At 31.0% G+C, this 22,443-nt stretch overlaps 4 protein-coding genes across 6 annotated transcripts in view; 2 read left to right on the top strand and 2 right to left on the bottom strand.

The window, feature by feature from the left end:
* Positions 1–566: 566 nt before the first annotated feature.
* LOC129800861 (la protein homolog) lies at positions 567–2,004 on the top strand. 2 transcript variants are annotated; one of them, XM_055845564.1, is made up of 2 exons: positions 567–692; positions 836–2,004. In XM_055845564.1, exon 2 carries the CDS (start codon positions 844–846, stop codon positions 1,945–1,947), a length of 1,104 nt encoding a protein of 367 aa, XP_055701539.1. In that variant the 5' UTR covers positions 567–692; positions 836–843; the 3' UTR covers positions 1,948–2,004. The 2 variants fall into 2 exon arrangements, with proteins under 2 accessions (XP_055701539.1, XP_055701540.1); XM_055845565.1 differs by having other exon boundaries at positions 572–696.
* A 4-nt stretch (positions 2,005–2,008) lies between these two features.
* On the bottom strand, positions 2,009–3,206 carry LOC129800862 (uncharacterized). The gene is made up of 2 exons (XM_055845566.1): positions 2,255–3,206; positions 2,009–2,197 (listed from the first exon to the last, which is right to left on the bottom strand). Exons 1-2 carry the CDS (start codon positions 2,369–2,371, stop codon positions 2,009–2,011), a joined length of 306 nt encoding a protein of 101 aa, XP_055701541.1. The 5' UTR covers positions 2,372–3,206.
* A 6,951-nt stretch (positions 3,207–10,157) lies between these two features.
* Positions 10,158–15,470, top strand: LOC129800860 (juvenile hormone esterase-like). Its single transcript, XM_055845563.1, has 4 exons — positions 10,158–10,620; positions 13,502–13,996; positions 14,218–14,769; positions 14,843–15,470. Exons 1-4 carry the CDS (start codon positions 10,414–10,416, stop codon positions 15,305–15,307), a joined length of 1,719 nt encoding a protein of 572 aa, XP_055701538.1. The 5' UTR covers positions 10,158–10,413; the 3' UTR covers positions 15,308–15,470.
* Positions 15,471–18,657: 3,187 nt separating this feature from the next.
* The window catches only part of LOC129800859 (feline leukemia virus subgroup C receptor-related protein 2), a 33,551-nt gene continuing 29,765 nt past the window's right edge, over positions 18,658–22,443 (bottom strand). For both annotated transcript variants that reach the window (XM_055845561.1, XM_055845560.1), the window contains exon 10: positions 18,658–22,088. In XM_055845561.1, the coding sequence (XP_055701536.1) occupies positions 21,708–22,088 (381 nt within the window). In that variant the 3' untranslated portion in view covers positions 18,658–21,707. The remainder of the gene's footprint in view (positions 22,089–22,443) is intronic.

The following is a 22,443-nucleotide window of genomic DNA, read 5'->3' as shown; positions in this document are numbered from 1 at the left end:
ACGTTAAAAATATCAAATAGACATATTTTTATAGGAAATTTTTTCCTCTACAACTTTGTTGAAGATAATTTTTCTCTATCTTAACGAGAAATTGCTAAAATTGAGGTATAATCAGGGTAATCAATATTGATATTTTCTGTAAGCCAAATATTCCAAAAATAGGGCTCAAAATTTCATTATTTTTTTTTTACATAATCCTTCTTCGAATCTCTTGAAACTTTGTAAGTTTAAGAAGGTTTATGAAGGCTATCTATAATAAAAATTTCAAGCCTCAGTCTCTTTTATTTTAGAAAATAGTGAATATTGAAATTTTCGTTTTGACAAATTTTACCCCAGTCTCCCCGATTTTTATTTTGTTTTGTTTTGTCTTTGAATTTAAAAATAAAGTTCTTATGACTGTTAATTCACTAGATTTCCAAAATTAATATTTAAATTTGTTTTGTGAAATTTTAATTAATAAAATTTATTTTAAATATTTTTATTTACTTTCTTATAGCCATTTTTTAAATTTGCAACGAAATTGAATAGGCCTTCCTGGACATCATGTTTGCTGTGAGTGCTGTCAGTCTTATGTCTCATGCGCAAGTTTGCTGTGAGTCAGAGTTTGTTTTAAAACGTGTGACGGTGTGGTTTTAGACGGCAGTTTTCACAGAGAACTAAGAATTTTCTGAGAGTTATTTTACCACAAGCGAGTAAGTAAGATCACTGTCTACTAAACTAATATCAAATAACAAAATTACATGTCGAACTTAAAGTTCTACGCACAGTTTTAAAGTCTAACCTCAAAAACGTGCTTGGGCTGTTTACTAAACGATTTTCCGTGCTAATTTTTTAGCTAAAACAATGTCAGAAAGCTTGGAAAGTACTGAGAAAGCTGTGGAGAATGGTTCATCACCTTCCCAGCTAGAATCTAGTATCATCAGACAAGTAGAATACTACTTTGGGGACACAAATTTGGCCAGAGATAAATTTCTGCAGGAGCAAGTGGCTAAAGATTCTGACGGATGGGTAACCCTCACAGTTTTGTTGACATTCAAACGCTTGGCAGCTCTTACAACAGATCCCGATGTTGTATGCAAAGCCCTGGATAAGTCAACATCAGCACCGAAAATTGTAGAAATCAGCGAAGATCGCACAAAGATGCGTCGCCATCCGGAAAATCCACTTCCGGAACAAAATGAGGAGACGCGCAAAGAAGTACAGAGTCGTACAGTTTATGTGAAGGGATTCCCAGTTGAATCGACAATTGAGGATCTCTTGGAGTACTTTCAGCCATTTGAGAAGGTTATTAACATCCAGATGCGTCGGCGTCCGGACAAAAAGGACGGAGAGACGGTGCATGTGTTCAAGGGAAGTTGCTTTGTGACATTTTCCACACGAGAGCAAGCACAGGAGTTCATTTCCAAGGAGAAGGTTGAGTACAAGGAGACAGATCTCATAAGAATGTTCAAGGCGGATTATCTGGAAAAGTCCAAGTTGGAGCACGCTGAGGAGAAGAAGAAAAAGAAGCAGCAGCAGCAGGAAGAAGAAGAGAGTCAGTTTACATTGCCTACAGGAGCTCTGCTACATGTCAGCGACATTGGTCCAGAATCCACGATAGAGTCACTGAAAGCGGCCTTTGCCAAACTGGAGGCAGATGTGGCTTTTGTGGAGTACCAGAGAGGCGAGAAGGAGGCTACGGTGCGACTGAAGGCTGAAAATAGCGCCAAGACGTTGTTTGAGAAGCTGGAGGGAGGAAAAGTGACACTCGATGGCGTAGAAGCGACTGCGAGGGTCCTGGAAGGGGACGAGGAGAAGGATTTCATTGCCAAGACCATCAAGGCAATGGCTGAGCGCAGGAACTTCAAGAAGAAAGGCGGAAAGGCCAACAAGGGCTTCGGAAAGTATCAGAATCACAAAAAACGCGCTGCCGCGGCCAGTGAGGATGAGCCGCCAGCGAAAAAATAATTTAACCATTTCATTTGTTTATCCTTTTTTTTGAAATACACTGAATTTAATTAAAAAGAATTTACCAAATTTGTCTGCACCTTCCACGGTGATCCATCATCTGTCCATTTGGGCAGTGCGTTCGCACGAGTTTGAATCTTTTCGGCGGCTCATGAAGAGCTTCATAAATCTGTGAATCATTTGGGAGTTCTTGCTCAAAGAGAATCTCCTTGATGCGATCGAGAGATTTCTTGGCAGATGGTTTCTCCTCCTGAAACAAACAACTTATTAAATCCTAACTCTTCCTTGATTTATTTTCCCTTTTTACCTCTTCGGGAATGTCCAGTTCTTCAAAATGCATTCCTGGCTCTCGTCTCAGAGATCGCGGAAGAACCCCAAGGGTGCAAAAGAGCAAAATTATGGCCACTTTTGTTAGAATCATCATTTTCCACGAAGATTTCTCAATTGAAGCAATTTGGAGCTTATTTTGAGGGTTTTATAGACTTTTCTTTATCGCTGAAAAAAGTAACATGAACCACAAGATAGAGAGGATTATCTAATTTCTTCAGTCAATTCACCGCAAAATCCTTTAAATATTTTATGATAAATTTTTGCTTCCTCCCTTCTCATTCCTCATTCACATTTCGTCGCATTTATTTTTATCAACCTTTATTTTCTATTTCTTTTGCATAGCACATATGACAATGGCTGATTCAAGCGACGGTTTTGAATTAATGATTAATCCAAGGGAGAAATATTCAGCAGTAGGTGGTGTACATGGAGTGGAAGTGTTAGGAAGTAAGAGTTATTTTTTTTTATTATACAGAGGCTACAGAGAACAAATGGTCCCGGGATTTAAACACTTTAGAAACCGAAAAAACGTGCGAAATGTCTTTATTCACCCAAAAAATTTTCATATGTTCGGGAATTTTGTTTCAAAAACGTTAGAAAAACGCCGTAGGATATGCAAATCGTTCTCGGCATAAAGTTTTTTGGTCTAGTCCCCGGCGAGTGGCCTTCAAAATTGAATCCAATTTCTTACTTTCACATACAAATACGTATGGGAATTTTTCTGCACTCGTGATCGTTATGCTAAATATTTAAAAAGTGAGAAGTTTTTCCGTATTATAAGATACCTTTCGGTATGGAGGGATAAATATACTAAATTTTTGTTTAAATAATTTTTTTTCTTGGAGCACTGTGAGCTGAGTCCGAGATCAATTTAGGAATTGGCTTCAAATAGCTCCATATAAAAAGGCCAACTTGCCAGGCGCTTGTTTTTGGTCAATTTACGTCTTTGACTGTTACTTTTTCATTTTATTTTTACGGGTATATCAAGGAAGATTTCATATAATATTATTTACCAAGAGTATTGACTATATTTTTACGCTAAGTAAATTTCGGATTTCTTTTGAAATACTAAATTATAATAAAAGGAGTCCGAATCAAATGGAAAATTGCTGGAAAAATGAATAGGTTCCTCGAGAGTTATTTGAAAAATTTATGGATTTACCAGGTTCTCCGTAAATTCCCTAATTTTTCGTGGGTTTCCTAGCCAGATTTCCTTAATTTGTTTCGCGATTTTTTTTAGCTAGTTTCGCTGGATCTGATCCCAACTTGGCCGTGACTGTTAAATTTATTCACATCACAGCGCTATGTTTTCTTTAGGAAAATATTACAAATACGATTTTCTATTCATTCTTGTTAAAGAAAAAAAAACATTAATTCATTTAATTACCTGCCATTTTAGTTTGAAATGTTCTCTAAAATTCCCAAAATGTAGCTGAATATTCGAAAATATTACCTTCTCATTAATATTTGTATGAAAATTTTTAAGATTTCTTTATTCAAGTGTTATAAAAAAAACTGAAATCTAAGAGAATGAATATAAATAATATTGAAAACTTAATTGAACTAAAAAGTTCGTGTTAATTAACTTATAGCAATTAATGAGTGAGGAAATTTTAATTATAAATTTATAGTTTTTTTTTATCAAACTTTGAACACTGAGAAAAAAGGGGGTGCAATTAACTTTTTTTCCTCGTAACTTTAACACTTTTTAGGTGTAAAAATATATCAACATTTTTTAATGTTAATTTTACACCTTATTAATTGTAAAATTAACATGAAAAAGGGTGGCTTTAACCCATAATACACCTAAAAAGCGTAATATTTACACTGATTTCGGATCAATTATGCAGGGTAAAATAAACATTTCCGGAATGTTATTTTAACTTTTTCGGATTTCTCTCACTCAGTGAAATAATTTAATCCTATATTTTTAATATTTCAAAATTTTATCATTTTAAAATTTTTGGTGACTTCTGTCCTTTGTTTTCTATGAGTAGGTAAACTCATATTGCTTTTAAAAAGTGGCTATATTTCATACGATGAGTCTCTAAGTAAAATATTTCATATTTTCTTTAAACGCTTAATTTCTGATAAAAATTTCATCCAAGCTTAAAATCTAAATGAATTTACAACAGAGTATTCTTACAAACAAACAGAAACAGAGTAGAGTCTCAAATCCTCTAAAATTCGAACGACGACGGTTGAATTTAAAACGTCAAATGTGAGGTTAAGTGTTAAGTTAAAAAAAAACATGTTGCGAATTATTTTGAAAACCATTCTTCCAGTTCCTTTCTAAATATTGTACACATTATAAATAAGAAATGTTATTCATACCCCTCAAGCATTTGAATTTGATAGGCTACTGTATATTTCAGGTTAAGCATTTGAGATAACCTGATATTCCAACCTAACCTTAAAGATGAATAGGACAATAAAGTTCATTGTGTTTGATTATTTTAACAACTAACACTGACTTTTTAACTACAGTGCCCGCTTTATAATCCGGATGATTTGGAGACAAAAAATGACAGATGTCCACTTCGTAATCCGGATGGATTTTTTGAATTTGTTCAACGTCTCGAAAATATAATACAAGTTTTTTTTGTAAAAATAGAATAGAAGTTTTAAAGAAACTTAATAAGGCATAATTAGAGAATTCTATGCTATTATACTTCATTTATTAAACAAAAACATCACAGGATAATTCATTTTCATTGCTGAACACACATGCATACATAACCTTAAAATTATTTTAAATGTAACCGTTGATAACTCGTCCGGATTACGCCGATCCGGATTAGAGAGCGGGCACTGTAAATAAAAAAATAACAGAGATTATTCTAATATTTGAGGTTATGTATATTGACCTTAACAAAAAGAAGTCATCATAAAAAAAAGTTTTGTGAATCTAAAATAAAATTCTCTTAATAAATTAAAATTAAATATATTTTTTCTAAAGTCAAATAGAGAGTCTAGAAACATTGTAAATTATTTATGATTTTCTATGTTTTTTAGGTTAGAATTTGATCCACTGCACATAAAAAGCAAAATTTTACTTTTTGTTTTGCACCATTATATTTATTTTGTATTACAGAAATGCATGCCCATATTTTTTAAATTATGCTGGAGATAAAGTAAAGATTTAACTTTAAGCATTAACACCCGTATAATACTGAATATAATACAGAATATAGCGTTGTTGCGTCGTTTATACTTTTTTCGTCAGCATACCACTTAAAAAAATATTGTAAAGAATCTCAGCTAATTTTCTTAAACTTCCTGTACACTGCATCTCACATTTGCATAAAGCACCAAAAAATGTTTTAATGAAAAATATTTCTATAAAAATTGTTGAGATTTTTACATAGTAAAATTTCATATTGCATGAACGATATACAGAGCATATCTTATCAATAGAACGTCCCAAACTGTTGAATTGACGAAAGAAATACAGAATTGCAATAAATAACCCAATTATTTTTGTTTGCCTCCCTCCTTTTGAGATTTAAAATGCAATGCATCTGCTCCATTTTTTTTGCATTACTTATACAATTTAGCATTCTTTTCGAAAATATTATCTCATTCACACAAATCCCTTTCATAAAGCAAAAGTACATAAATGTCCTGGTTTACTGCACCATTCAATACAATGTCTTATATCATGTATCACCTACTTTACATACAGAAGTGGGTTGCAAAAGACGAAAAGTATAGTGACCTATTTATTATTTATATTTTTTTCACACAATTGGTTATTGTCCTATTCGATAAGCTCACTCTGGAACACCGCGAAAATTGAGAAATTTATTGAACTTCAGATTATTCAACCGTAATAGATATTATTCTGGGAATTGAATAAACCACAAATGGGTAAAAGTGGTTAAAACCTCAAAATCGGACATAAATTGTTTTTATAATTAAATAAATATTTGGTTATATTAGTCACTTACTTTTATTTTAGGTCCCATCACGCGTCATTTCGTGTGAGACACATGTCCAACTAATTTTTCATAATTTTTATGCGGTCAGCAAATTAGGCAAAAAGTTTGCACAAGTTTGGGGAATGTGGTTTGGCGGATTGATATGGAAGAAAAGGTTAAAGACGCTTACCTGTAAAATTACGTTTCAATTTTATTGGACAATTTTTTGTATAGTCTAAAAATACTTCTTTTGTCCCATATTTTGAGACAGATGTGACAATTTTTTTTGTATATTTTATTGCTTTATGATAATTCTTTATCTTTATTGATCAATTCAAAATCTTAAGACTGTTATCTTAAAAAATCAGAGTATGAGAAGTTTAATTCTTGATTTTGACATTATTCAGTATTTCATAAAATCTGTTCTTGAACTATTTTTTTCCAGAATCTTTATAACTTTTTTTCTCGTACCTAGGATTTTATGCTCATCCTAAAAATTTTATATTTAATTTTTAAGTAATTTTTCTCAATCTCAGACATTTATACTAATAAATAATATTTATATATCATTGAACTTTATTTTTTTTTTTAGTCTCAGAATGTACATGTTTCTTTTGGATTCTAAAAATCTTATTATTGAATCTTATAATAAAATCTTTAAAAATATTTGCTGTTTTTTATTTAGCTTTAAAAGCCTAATTTAGACTCGTTCAGAACCTACTCCAAATTGTAATTTTTCATAAATTTAAATGGAAATACAAAATTTTCCCCCAATAGTTTAAAATTTTTATTTAGGTACTATATATGACACACAATCTTTTAATTTAATTATTTGTGGTCCAGATAAATCGAAAATCCATTCACACTGATAAGTTTTGACAAAAAATTTCTAAGACATAAGGATGGTCCAGTAGCGTTAATGTTACTTAAGGATCGTTTAAAGATCATCCTTAAGTAGGTACTAGAATTAAAGAGAAGTTTACGAACAGCAGGGGTGCAAAGTCAGCCGTATCTACGGTAACTAACTAGGCTATACTACCCAAATTCTTCCAACCAAAATTTCTCTTATTCTGTTAAATTCATTATAGAACCACATAACTATTTTTTAAATATTTTTATTGTTGAATTTAAAGAAGTAGGGTAAAGTGTATAATTTGGAATTAGTGTTACAAGTTGGGCAATTCGACGGTACAAGTTGGACATGGCTTTTTTCTTGATAAATACAGTACAAAATTTGTTTTGAAGCACAAGGAACCAAATTATAAAACTTAAATTAAAATTATTATTAAATTAAAATTAAAATTAAATCAAAATTAAAAATATACAAATAAAAATGAAGTACTAAATTTATCAAGACAAAAAGCCCTGTCCAAATTGTACCATTGTCCAACTTGTACCACTGTCCAACTTGTACCACTTTACCCTATTCAAAATTCAAATGTTCGAATTGAATTTTATGATAAGATTAGCCTAGACTTCAAGTAGCGTATTCAGGACCTTAAATCTCGGCTATCGCCAATAACTGAAACAGGTATAAAAAACAGTGTAATTAATTGGTAATAAAACATAAAAATATTTATGATGCACTATGCTATTCAATTTTTCTATTGGGATAACGATTTGGAAGGTGAAAATAAGATTAACAAAAAAAACGAAACCCTAAAATAAAGCATATATAAACATTTATTACTCAAATAGTTTCACGAGTACGAACGTACTTTATATAAATTTACATAGAATAAATATTAAAATGCAATAACTGATAGGTATATTAATCTTCAAAGAAAACATAATAAAGTTATTCATTCCAATGATTCCAATCAAGCTATAAAAATAGAAATAAGCAATTAAAACACTGGAAAATGTTAAACACCGTCTTCAAGCCAGTTACAGCAAGATACGGATTGTAACCCTGTAACATTCTCCCATTCTCCGTCTTTATTTATAACAAAATTGTAGCACAATTGCATTTAAAAAAGATCTGTTTGACATCACATACTTTAAAATGTTAATTATTGTAACAATTTAAAATAATTGTAATTTATTTCTCTCGACTTCTATATCTCTTGGTGAGTATTTCCAGTATAAATTGATTCGTTTGAATCTGTTGAACGCAAATACGTTATCAATTAAAGGATTTTCTAAAGAATATTTCCACCAGAAAATCTTATATCAGCCCGGATAGCTATACATTTTTACCTGGATAACTTGTTTTCTAAAAGATCTCACGTCACATTATCAATTGATAAGAAATAATCGAACCATTTTATAGGTGAATATGAGATGAATTTTGTATGTATATTCATTCGCGTGCAAATCGTATGATTGTTCAAATACTAATTAGTCTTAGTGTATTGTATTTAATCAGAAAACAATGTAAAAAAAAGTCCTTAGTAAGATAAATATTTCAAATATTCACAACAATTACAACACGTGCCATCAATTGAACTTCCCATAGCTCTGAATCATCTAAAATTCACGCAAATACAACCTTTTGCGGTTGTAACTCTTTTTTAAATGCTCGAACTTTAAAAGAAAGCTGTATATATAATTAGCCTTTTTAACCTATCTCCGTTTTGGAGCTTGAACGGTATAAGATATTGAATTTCGATTTTGGCAACCCCCCCCCCCCCACCCTAAAAATATCCATAACGAGTCCTTTTACAATACTACCCCCGTCCTTATCACGTTTTGTTCCAGGGGCATGACATTTCCTATGTTTCCCATATGTTTCTCGCGAGCCTAAAAAACTTTTGAGTTTATTAGCTGTTTTCTGTCATTGTAGAATGAATTAGTCAAAAGTACTAATACAAAATAAAAGCCAATTTAATAACGGAGAGGCAACCGAAAACCCTAAATTGTCAACCTACGTAGTTTTGGAGATATCTCGTGAAATGTGTACGAAAACAGAGAAAAAATTACACTAAAACCGGTCGCACTTTTCAGAGCTAATGTCACCCCCCTGTTTTGTTCATTTGCGAATAGGGTCGAAGGAACACCTCTTCGACAGGAAACCCCTATTGACACTTAAGTCAAAATGTTAAAATTTATTTAATGCATTCAATAAAATCTAAGTAATAATAACGTTTTTTCATTAATCTCCGTTTTTCGATAAGGATAAGTGTTTCAATTTTGTATTCCAAATGGTACAGAGTAAGGTGTCAATAGTCCTGATACGAGTTCTTAAAGTATCAATAGGTGTTCCTTTCACCCTAGTTAGTTGAAATGAACATTTTGTCCAGAGACCTATGACCGGAAAATTCGTCATTTTGAATTTTTGAATTCTCAATTTCTCAACCGATTTGGTCATATTTGGATTTTTCTAAAAGATCTTGAAATTTTCAAACTTACTTCTTCGTAAAGTGCCCGTAAATGATTTACTTTTCTTCATTATTCATAATGCTTGTAACTCATGTTAAAATATTATAAAACGAGCATTCCGCAAAGCTAGAACGCTTCGTTTTAAATATATATTAAATAAATGGTGTTTGCTAAAATATTCGCCAATTAAGTAAATACTAATACAGATATTTCCAAAATCGGCTTTTGCAATTTATGCTTCTTATTGCGTCTTTACTATCACTCATCAATTTTTCCGAAGAATTGCGAGTTATTAGAGCTGGAAAGCTACCAATGCTACCAATAAATTTGTGCGAGTTAAAATTGGGTGCCAAAATTATTACAGGTTATTGTATCTCCACATAAACAGAAATCCTATATAGTCATGTACTTCAAAATAACATTATGTATTTTTGCACGTTGTTATTGGGAGACTAATACAAGTAAATGCACGACAAATTATAATAATTATCGAGCATAGTAATTCATAGTAAACAAATCTCAACACTTGCATAAATTGCATTCGCATATATTTACAATAAATTAATTTATGAATCCCATGGAACCTACAATTTTGCATGTGTGCGATTTTTTGTATTATAAATTTTGCTTGAGAAGCTCAGACCGTCCTCAGTGTGATTTAGTGTTTTCGCGTGAGAACAACATTTTCCGCATAAAACGAATGTTCAGTAATCTTTCTTTTTCGAGATAACAATAGTGAAGACATTAGACAACATGAAATAAATAATTTGGGCTCAATAATAAACTAAAATTTCAAAGTGCAATTTTTTAATAACTCGTGAATTGTGATCTTTTCGTGCCAATTATATTTTTTTTAAATAAATTATATTACAATTTTATTATTTCATACAAAAAAATGAGACTTAACCAAATTCTTTTTATTGGGACTACTTTCTTAATTCTCATACCGATTTTTGGATATGCATATTCTCCTCCATTGGTGTGCCTTCAGGATAACCAATGCGTCTCAGGTGTTACGATGAATGCAACGAAGACAAGGAAATTTGATGCTTTTTTTGGCATTCCCTTTGCTAAACCTCCTGTTGGAGATCTGAGATTTGCGGTAAGAATATATATAAAGTGAAAAATAGATAATTTTAAGGTGTGCAGATAATCGAAAGTGAAAAGAAATGTTAAGAAATAAAAGCAGGTGCTTTTAATCCTCAAATCATCAAAATCATCAAAATTTTTCAATAAACTTAAACTTAAAATCAAACGGAAAAATCAAAAAGTATTACCTTTTTTATTTATCCACAAATTTAGGACAATATAAACTTTTTGGAGACCTTATATTTTATTTTGTACAGCAATATAATTATATAAAATCAACATTAATTCAAAAAATGCGTCAATGCTAGGCCTAAATTTATGTAAATTACTAAAATTGACTAAGATGTTTTGGAAAATAGAAAAACACGATATTTGCAGTTATCATAAAAATTTTTAATAAATAAAGAAAAAAACTGTTTTTAGCTCAATGTTTCTGAAAAATAATTTGCTGGATTTAATTGGAAATAATGAACAAAATTGAGAAAGTCAAATCTAAATTAAAGTTTACATTTGAACATTTGGATTTTAATTTCCTTAAACGACAGTGACTGCTCCAATTATTTACCGCGACTGTTCCTAACTCGCCATTGGAGTTGTCCATAGTGCTATGCTTTAAAATTCTAATGAAAAATTCATTTTTATCTTATTCCTATTTTAGTAATTTAAATGTTTAAAAAAGTTTTCAAAAATATGAAAAATATTCCTTTTATTTTGACATTTTTATTTGGAAACAGAATTTCGCCTATTTCTTTAAATATCAGTTTCACTAAATCTGTCATACTCTTTTTTAAGAAGTCTATCCGGTTTTGAGGAGTCTGTTAATTTCCTAAAACGCGCCTCAATAAAGGAAAATGTATCTGGCGAAAATATTTAATTAAAATTAACAAATTTTATGATCGCACAAGTTTTTTTTCTAGTTTTTGTGTCAATATTATTCAACAATTTCTGGGAAATTTGATTCAAATTTTTACAAAATCTAATAAATATTTTTGTAATTATTGCGTAAAATACAATTCTTATATTGTTTATTTTAGTTTCGAATATTGAATAGCTCACAAAAATATTAAAAAATAAAATAAACAGTAGCATTATAGTAATTATTGTTACAAAGCGTTATTTGAAGATAAACGTGTTTAGCATAAACGTTGCGACTCAAGGCTTAATTCGAGAAGGAAGTAATATTTGAGATTACTTACCCTATAAATATAACTACATTTAATAGAATGAAAGTTTCTTGTAGATTAAAATGTAAAAGAAAAGTGAGAGCAATGTCGTAAATATTATCTGAATTTTGAAACACTTTTGCAAAGTTACTAAATGTCTATAAGGGGTTCTTCATGTAAATTATGGAAGTGCAAAAAATTGTGTACAGATTCTCAATCATAATACTTTTCCCTTGAGCAATAATTTACAACAACAAAGTTATGCAAAAAATATCACTTTATCTATGAAAAACTTTTTATATTGAGGAATTATTACAAGAAATTTTGCTAGAGGTAATTTAGCTTTTTATAAATACGCGTTTAACCCATAAATACTCCGCAGTATATTATCTAAGCAAGTTATTTTCCTAGTTTATATCGAATTTTTTATTAGATTTTGTAGTCCATTTCTTCAATTCTTATGGCGCTGGCACACCTTTCAATTGAGTGAATTTCAATCGATTGATATTTTATCTCTTACTCTTTCAAACTGAAATCAGATATAACTGTCTCTTTCTGTCAAATTAAAATTAAAATTGAAATTGAAAATGAAATTTAAATTTCAATTTTCATTTGACTGAAAGAGATGAATGTATCTTATTTCAGTTTGAAAGAGTAAGAGCTAAAATTTCAACCGATTGATATTCACTCAATTGAAAAGGTGTGCCAGCACCATTAAAAGTAAAAACGCAAAACAAGTGATTTTCTATCAATTTTTGACAAAGCTTTTTCATAATATATGATTCCCTTTAGATTATTTTTGCAACGGATTTACAAACTATTTATTTTAAAGTTAAAAAACAGTTTTTGTCGATTCTAAGTTTTTCATTAAGTTCAAATGTGATAATATTTGCTTCTGCTTAAGATAAAAACGGTTATAATATAGGTACTTATTACAAAAAATGGAAATTTAAAATTTGTCTTCGTATTTCTTTCCTTTAGATTCTTTAGACACATCTTTCAGTGAAGAAAATTTCATTAAATTAAAATTTCCATCCCTTATTTTACAAGCGTATTGAATATATTTTTCTCACTTTTGAATTTATCACCGACCCCAGTCGTAAAGTCGGCGGTAGACGCAAAATAAAGATAGGCCATCAAATAATAATATAATTATTATTTTTCCTATTTCTTTAAGGTTTAAGCAAATTTAAACTCAAAAATAAATTTTAGCCTTTGGTATTTCCAGTATGGTAAAGATTTGATTGAAATTTACTAAAAAATTAAAATAGTATAAGAGTGGAATGACATGGTAAAGATTTCGGCACACCTCTTAGATCACCAAAATTTTATAAAATCAAAATTCACATCCCTTTCTTACTCTAACGTTTTGGATTATCTATCCCACTCTTTCGCACTCTTCTTCTTCTTTGGAATTTCAGAACAAATTCAATTTAGTTCCATTTAATTTTGAATGCGAAAGAATCGGATAGACATCTAAAGTTCATTTGAGAAGAAAGGTATGTAAATTTTGATTACACGAAATTTTCCTCATCCATAAGGTGCATCAGAAGCATAAATTTTAAAAAAGACAGACGAAAGTTTCGGGCATTGGGTTTTAATGGGTTAACAAGTCATTAAAAAGAGCTTATCTTCGAATGTAAATGAGATAAAAATTGTATACTTTTGAAATGTTGCGGAAATCTGAGATAATGAACTAGCATTATATTTCAATTATTGATTTTGTGTTAGGATCCCCAACCACCTGAAAAATGGAATGGTACAATTTCGTGTGACTCTGAGAAGCCAATGTGTCTTCAAAAGAATGTCCTTGTTCCCAATCCCACCGTTACTGGTAATGAGGATTGTTTGTACTTGAACGTCTATCGACCGAGGACTGCAAGAGGCTTGATCTTCCAGAAGAAGTTGCCCGTAATGATTTTTATCCATTACGGTGGTCTCTTTTCTGGAGCCATTACCCCACTTCTACTCGGACCAGAATATTTCATGGAAACTGGCTCTGTTATCCTCGTCATGATGCAATATCGTCTGGGTAGTTTAGGATTCTTGAGCACAGGAGATTCAGAATGTCCTGGCAACTTTGGTTTCAAGGATCAAACAATGGCTATGAAATGGGTGAAGAATCATATTGAGAATTTTGGTGGAAATCCTAATTCTGTTACCATCTTTGGCCAAAGCGCCGGGGCTGTATCTGTACATATGCACATGCTGAGTCCTCTGTCAAAGGTAATTTTTAATCTTAAGCGCTAGCTTTGGGCGATTCAAGCTTTGGACAACTCATTTTTTTCTGTTCCTAATGGATTTGATTCATAGCTCTTATATATAAAATTCAAGAAAAAACAACATATTGAAAAAGAGAAACTGTTTGAAGGGTTCAAAGTTTGCGTCGTCCGAAGGTAGCACGTTTTACCTCTTTCTATTCTTACGATGCTTATTTTATCCCCAAGGGACTCTTTCATCGAGCTATTGTCCAAAGTGGGAATGCTATTGCACCCTACAATTTCCCCGTATCTGATCCTCTTGAACAAGCTCGAGAACAAGCCAAAGTTCTCAAGGTTCCTAATGCTGAAAACCTAAATTCATCCAAAATTGTGGAAGAATTGAGGAAGGTCAATGCAAAAAGTCTCGTAGAAAGTTCTGACAAGATGAAATTTTGGTCTGTGGATCCTATTGTGCTCTTCCGCACTGTTATAGAACCTGCAGGTCCTTCGGCTTTCATTAGTGAAAATCCCATTGATACTGTGAGAACAGGAAACTACAAACATGTTCCTTGGATGATGGGCCTAGTTCCAAATGAAGGAACTGTTCGTGCAACAGCAATTTTGACCAATGATACAGATCTCAAAGAACTGAATAATCGTTTCGATGAGCTGATGCCAGAGCTGATGCAAATTAATGTTACCAGAGAAGAATTAGCAGACTACTGGCCAAAAGTCAAGGACTTCTACTTCAATGGACAATCCTATGTCAATGATACCAATTGGCAAAGATTCGTTGATGTTCGTATTAAATGCCTTTGATTTTATCGTAAAATTGACGATGCGCTATATTTTTAACATTTCATATACTCAGATCTATTCCCACCGAGCCTTCTACCATCCGTTCTATAAAACTGTGCAGGCCTACATCTCATACGCTGATATCGAACAAAATCCCATCTATCTCTACAAGTTCGCCTATAAAGGAAATTACTCCTATTCAATGCTTTTTACGGGAACAACCAAAGACTACGGTGTTGGCCATTGTGATGATCTTATCTATCTCTTCAATTCACCAGTCATCTTTCCCAAAGGACTCTCCGAAGATTCTCTCGATGAGAAGATGAAGAATATCTTGGTGAGAACGTATGTAACATTTGCAATGTCCGGAAGACCTAAAGAATGGACAGCTGTTCCCGCATGCCAGAAAGATACATTCAATCCAATTTGTCCTTATCAACAATTTTCCAATTCACCTGATGGAAAAATTCAAATAGATACATCGCAGGACTACGATATGGCAGCTGTTAGGTTGTGGGACGAATTAAAAGAATACTAAATCCTTTAATTCATCCAACATACTTAAAAGATCTTGCAATAGCAAGATCAACTGACCTGAAGCATGAACATTGGTGAATCATTAAGCTTTTTCCAACATCTTCAATGTAAGATAACACATTTTTTTTTATTTTAAAATACAGAAGAACAGTAATATGGCAAAAGTGGCTGGTTTTTATTTCGTTTAATGTTTGTTTTCTTTTTTTTTTGTGTAACAGTTAAAGAAAATTTAGGTTGAGGTGAAGGTCGTTGACTGAACTTCGAATTTGGAATACAAAAACATGTTTGGTTGTTTTGTATGATTTTTTTGCCTCAAAATCTGTGATTCCGAGAGAAGAAAAGCTTAAGTTGCACATTATGACTTTAGTAGACAAATCTGTGGGAAAATTCTACTATTGTAAACATACATATATAACTTGTATCAATGACCTATGTATATTGTGCATTATTATCAATTTTACGTGATAGCAATCCATAATGAATGATAAGCTTTTTCTAACATACGGTAAGTGAGATTTTTAATATGGCCCAGTTTAGTTGTAATATTTATATAATTTTGACAAGATAAAAATATTAGTTATGGCACTGTGTAAATGAGTAGCAAATTTAGTTTTTGTTTACTTCTTAAACTTTTGTTCCTTCTAATTTTTTCGAGTTCTAAATTTACTTATGTAAAAAAATGTTGGAAACTGAGCTTACAAAATGCGTGAAAGTGAGTTTGGACTTTGGATTGACAAGAATTTATGAATTAATTGAGATTTTTAGGATTTTTAATGCTATTTCAGAATAATAACTAAAATTTTCCTATAGTTAAAAAACAATCAAAATGGATGTAAGTTTAGTGCCGAAGTGCTGACGTCGCAGTAACCACCAGTTATTACTAGTAATACCATTGTCAGTCTTCACACAAAATATTTCTTCGATTAAGTGTAACTAAATTTGAAGAGGTCTTAAGTTTGTTACATGGATCAAGAAGATAAAAAACAATTTTTTTCTTTAATTTTTATTTTTTTAATAAAACATACTTTACAATGGACAAGATTTATCGGAATTGGTTCATCTGAAATCCAAAATCCATTTCTTTTTAGCTGATGAGTTAAACTAGTTCTTGAACGAAAAATTTTATGTTTACTTGATCACAACTTATTCTACAAAATGAAACTAAATTTACTTGAGATACTAGCACTATTTGTTTAAACAAACTCTTATAGACAGACATTTTGCGTGATATTGGTTAGTTATTAAAGGGATCCTTAGTCCTCATTTAGAGAGTCTTATGCCCTAAACACACTTACGACTTAAGCCGAGAGACGACTTAGTGGAAAATTATGGAAATGCAGTTTAATCATTATTTCGAATATATAATAATTACGCTAAGCCGTCTCTCGGCTAATCCTCAGGTCTGTCGAGGCCCTTACTTGGTGATTCCTTACCTTCAATGATTTGATTTTAAAGAGCCTTAGATGTGTCAATTACAATACGTCAGACTAGTTTATTTCTTTTCAGCTATTTTCTTATCATATTTTTTATTGGTTTAACGAATGTGTTTATGCGTTTTATTTTAATTTGTTTGAATTTTTTGTTTATTCAGCTATGAGGGTGCTTTCGTTTGAACCGCAAACTTAAAAAAAATGGTTAATAATTGTTTAACCATGAAATATTGCAAATAAAATTTCATACAAGATAAAAAAGAGAAAGTGATACTTTGGTTCAGTTCAATTTTGAAGATATCGCTGCTTAAAGTTAAAAAAAAAGAAAACTATTACTACAGCGCTTTTATTGTTAACTTATAGATATTTACGCTATTTTAATGAAGAATAAAATATTATTATCTTCCAAAGACTAAAGTAAGTTCAGCAGATTAGATTTGTAAGTTATTGAACCAAGCTAAAATAATCATCTTATGCAGTACCATATATAAACATTTAGGATAGGACTTCATAATAATAACCAATTAGAATTTGACAAAAGAATTGATTTCTACGACTAAATAAGTTCGCCATTCTAATGACTGCATCAGACTGATGAACTTTAGATGATTCAAGTGAAATGATAATTATTTTTTGTTATTTTAAATCCCAGATGTTCAAAAGCTGTGAAATACGCTTTAAAGTTTGTAAAGCTTGACCTCTCAGACCTCTCAGGTCAAGATAGTTCAAGGAGTAAACCTTGACTCATTGTCGGAAAGATTTAAAATCCGGCCAAGCTATAAAAATATAAATATTTTGAGTGATTCTTTCAAATGATCAAATGGTTCCTCTTAAGCAGAATGAAAATAAAAAAGGAAAGTTTTTGTGTTTATAATATGTAGTTCTCTAGAAATAGAAAAAAAACTAAACAGCTTTGTTTCAGAAATTGGTTGCTCAAAATGAATAGACCTTATCAGTTTTCAAAGAAAAGAAAAAGCTGCATTTTATTTTAAAAGGAGTTTAAAAAAAATGGTCTAGGGTAAAGCGCGCTTGGGACGACTTAAGCTTCGAGCAATTTATTTTTTAATGTGATTCAAATGAATTTTGCCCATTATAATATTATTTTTTAATACCTAGTCCAATGCCTAAAAATTTCCAGAAAAGAGCTAAAAGGGAAATCTATTTAGAAGTTTCAGTCCTCTGAAGGTAGCGCGCTTTCCTTACACCGTTTTTTTGATTCGTTAGATGGATCGATAAATTAGTACGATTTTTTGTAGAGATCGATAGATTCACAGATCAACAGATCGAAAGACCTTTCTAAAAGATGTAGGTAACCCTGATCATTGCGAAAGATAGATAGTTTAATACGATCTTTGGTAAAAGACCAACAGATTGGTACATTTTTCGCGAAAAACAAATAGATCTGCAATCAAGATAGGGTCATTACGTATTACATTTTTAAAAGAATCCTCGATGAGCCTTTTCTTTTTTCAAATTGCATATAATATTACATAGCATTATATTAATATTAGAGTTTGATTCATGTTATTAGGGTCAAGAAGAAATTGTCAAATAGGTCATTGGAAGTGTAATATTCAATTGATGATTTTTTTAAAACCTTAAGTCAATAACTCTTACCGTTTTCTCTGCAAAATCTGTCGAATGCTTTTGTGATTTAAGCTTCTCTACTGTCCTAATGCGCTGCTTCAATGTGTTTTATTTTGCACGATGATTGCAATATCAGTGAAAGAATTTCACAAAATCTGAACAGTCAATGATGAGCTGAAAAATCTGCAACAAAATAGTCGTGTGGCACGTTTCAAGAAAAAATCCGTCTTTCAAGGGAAATTCCATAAAACAAAAGCGAGACACAAGCACAATTAATTAATTTTGCATGTAATGCAAATTTCGTTAATTGTTCAATAAGCAAAAGTCAATGTTGTACAGTAACGTCTTATTTATAAATAATTTATTTTCTTTCAGTAACGGTCCATTGAATCTGAACATTTGTTGTTCTCTAGAAGCATCACGTACACAATAGTTGATAGAATAAAGATTACATGTAGATTTTGTTTAGGCTATTGAACTTGGTAGCTTAACCCAATCAGGGCCAGAAGTTTTTGAGCAAATCGATCGTACCAAAATTTCCTTTATTTCCACAAAATACTTCACGAACAATTGGTCCTGAAAGGATTAAGGAAGGAATGTATTCAACTTCTAAAATTCTCTTAAACTAATATTTGGCCTTCCAAAGGGAAATTATTGTCCCAAAACTTTTTCTAACGGCGGGTTCAATGCGTTAAAATTTCTATTGTTATAGAATTAAGTTTATCATTTTTAATATTTTTGTTCATAATTTCTTTTAGGCCCTAATCTCTTCTCTAAAGCACATAACACATACATAGTTTTGAATTATTAGGATCTGCATATAGAGCTTTTTTGTTATTTTCCTTTTTGTGACGTGAAAATTCAATCAAACATTGTTTGTTTCATTGCATATTTTATAAGTGATTTTACATAAAAAAAAGCTCCATACGCAACCTATTAAAATTTAATTTTAGTTCACAGTAAGTTCAATAATATGGAGAAAGTTTTAGCTTTTTGCTTTCATTCCGAAGAACATCTCTTTTATTCCAGAATTTTCTTTTCATTCACATCTTTATATACATTGTGTCTAACATTAAAATTATATAATAATCACAAAATTGATTTTCTTAGATTTACTTTTAAAATATCAACTCTATTTTAACCACAATTTTCAATTCTAAAGTTCTATTATTTAAAATCTTTTGTGGTTGCACAACAATTTACCGTGAGCAGGTGGTTTTATTCCTTTGTCCTAATGTCTAAAATATATTCAAAATTCCATATGTCCTATTCAGTTAAAGCACATATATTGTGAAAGTCATCACTCTCAAGAAGCTAATCGGGAATGGGTGCTTTTTTTGAAGCAATAGGAATATAGTTTTCTATTCGGCAATTTTATTGTCGACTAAAGAGTTTTTAAATGTTCTATTCAACTACAAGTGCATGAATTTCTATGCAATTTTTTTTAAAGATTTTTTTTAAGTCTTAGAATAGAATAATATTTGTTGAAATTTTCCAATAGCAGCAGTAAAAGTTATAAGAGGTTTAGACCAAAGAAATTGTACATAGAAAGAAATTTCATAAATATTTGTATATTCGCAAAGGGGGACTTACGAAGAACTTGTAAATCGTATAATCTACAAAAAAAGATTGTAAATGTTTGTACAATACTTTTTCCATAAACATAGGTAGTTCATAACATGATCGCTCGACAAGCATTTTTATTCTTTTAGAAACATTTGTTTGTAAATGTTGGTAAATACAAAAATATGTTAGTAAAATGTTGTCATTTGTTCGTAAAGTTTCGTCAGACAAACAAAAATGTACGAACAAATGTTTGTTAAAGAACAAAAAAATGTTTGTCAAGTGCTTCTGTTTACGAAAAATGTTTGTGAAAAAGTGTAAACGTTTTTCGAACTTTCTGTGGGTTATACGATTTGCGAACATTTTGTCAGTTCCCAATGGGAATTTATAAACATTTACAAACAATTTCACGAAATATCTTCTTTGATAAAATTCATTAAGGGGCCAAAAATTCAAAGTAAAAAATAGGGGAAAGTACTCTCCCTTCGAACGTTCATGCCTTCGAATAACGTGATTTTTCTTTTATTTTTCCTAAGAGACTTACAAATAATTATCACATAATCACAAATAATTGATGATAACCTAACTAATATTTAGTAGAAATGTGTAAGTTTCTTAGGGAAACTAGAAGAAAATTCACATTATTCGAAGGCATGAACATTCGAAGGGAGAGTACTTTCCTCTAAGTACTTTTAGAAAGCGAAAAACTTTAAAATTGTATTTAAAGCGTCTAAACACAATTACTACCAACGGCAATTAAAGTTTAAATGGATTCTCACAAAACTCATTAAAAAATACAACATAATGTTAACGAGCTATGAGAAAAAAATGCAATAATAAAACTTGTGTTGTTGAAGATCAAGAAAAACACCGTGACAAAACTTTTCCAGGTTCCTTTTCGATTAAAAGCACAAAAATGTGCAAATATTAAACTAGTTTAATTGAAAAAGCATGCTCACACTTTATTCATAAAAAAAACACAGTATAAAAGCAACTTTTCCTCTCCAGAATGTTTGGAAAATCTAGGTTGAAATATGTTGAATTATCCCAAAAAAATTATTTCGTGTTAAAGAATACTTTTGGATTTACATTAATCAAATTTAGAATTGAGAGACTTAAGCATCATCCACATGTATTCAAATATTTAGAATTTAGACTCTTAAAATATTTAAAAGCTTTAAGTTCTCGGATTTGTTCAAAATTTGAGAGCTGTGAATGCTTTCAATCTTTAGTCGATCAAGGAGAGCAATGGGACTAAAATATTTATTAGGAAAATTCTATGATTTTTATCAACTGGAATTGGAAAATTTCAACAATTGGCCGTTAAGAACTTCACGGTTCTTCCTAGATTTAAGCACTTCCTTTACAAATTTTCAGTTAAGTATGCTACATTAGAATAATAGTAAAAAAAATATTACAAAATCGTGATAAAACGGTGGGCGAAATAACTTTATTAGACTTAATAACGCGAAAAATACATTTTTTTTAATATAAAGCTTCTAATTCGGTAATAAATTGCTCGTAAGGGCATCAGACAAGCTGACCAATAACAAATTTAACTGAAATTTCCAATAAAAGTGCGCAAATTTGAGGAATACGATAAACCCCTTGACGGTAAATATGCTTCTTCCCTTAAAGAAAAAATTATTTTCATTTTCACAAAAATATGTAACTTTTTTCTTTCTTTTAATCACAATGAATTATTACACACTAAAATAGGTCGACATTTATGTCTTCTTCGTAATGATTAATTACCTCAAATATGTAAAGTTTCTTTTAAAAAAATAAAAATTGTATAAGTTTTGAACAGATATGGAGCTTTTAGGTGTGAGGATTCTGAGCTTTCTGGCGCCTGAGATCAGAGCCAATAACACCTGTAACGACAGTTCCAACAACAAGCATAACACTCATGGTAACATTGGCTGCAATGTCGCCAAAATTGTTAAGAATCTCAGCATAGCCCATGGTGAAGGCAATGCCAAATACTTGGGCTGCTGCATTGAGAATCCCGGCAGATGTTCCCTCCGGTTCAGGATATGTCAGCTCAGCGGCAAATTCAAAGCCAACAGGCAAGTAGCCAGTCATGAAGAAGCCCAATAGGGATGATGTAAGGTAGACAACCCAGATCAATCCTGTATTTAGTGTAAATGTGTAAATCCACATGCATGCCATGGACAAGGCGTAGACAGCGAGGGTAGTCTCCTTGAATATTCATGAAAAAATGCACAATAATAAAATTAATAAAAGACGTTTACAAAACAAATTGAGTTAGAGGGATTAGATTTAAATTCCCATTGGCCATCAAAAGTCAATAAAGAAATTTTCAGAATAACCAGAATGAAAAACATTTGCGGTTAGTATTTTGGTATAAATGAATCTGTAAAAATTAATTTCATTAGTAAATAAAAATATTTGGCAAGTAATGGCTCGGGCACACCTTTTATAACAGGAAAATGAAAATTCGGTTTTGTTAAATGTTTTGCATTGTTTATCCATCTCATTAGGTATTTCTTCTTCTTCTTTTGAACATCACAACAAATGCAATTTAGTTTAATCC

The sequence above is a fragment of the Phlebotomus papatasi genome, chromosome 2 (genome assembly GCF_024763615.1).
Source record: "Phlebotomus papatasi isolate M1 chromosome 2, Ppap_2.1, whole genome shotgun sequence".
In the NCBI taxonomy this organism is placed as follows: domain Eukaryota; kingdom Metazoa; phylum Arthropoda; class Insecta; order Diptera; family Psychodidae; genus Phlebotomus; species Phlebotomus papatasi.
The sequence above is the reverse complement of the archived record's forward strand: the minus strand, read 5'-3'. Positions and strand labels throughout refer to the sequence as shown.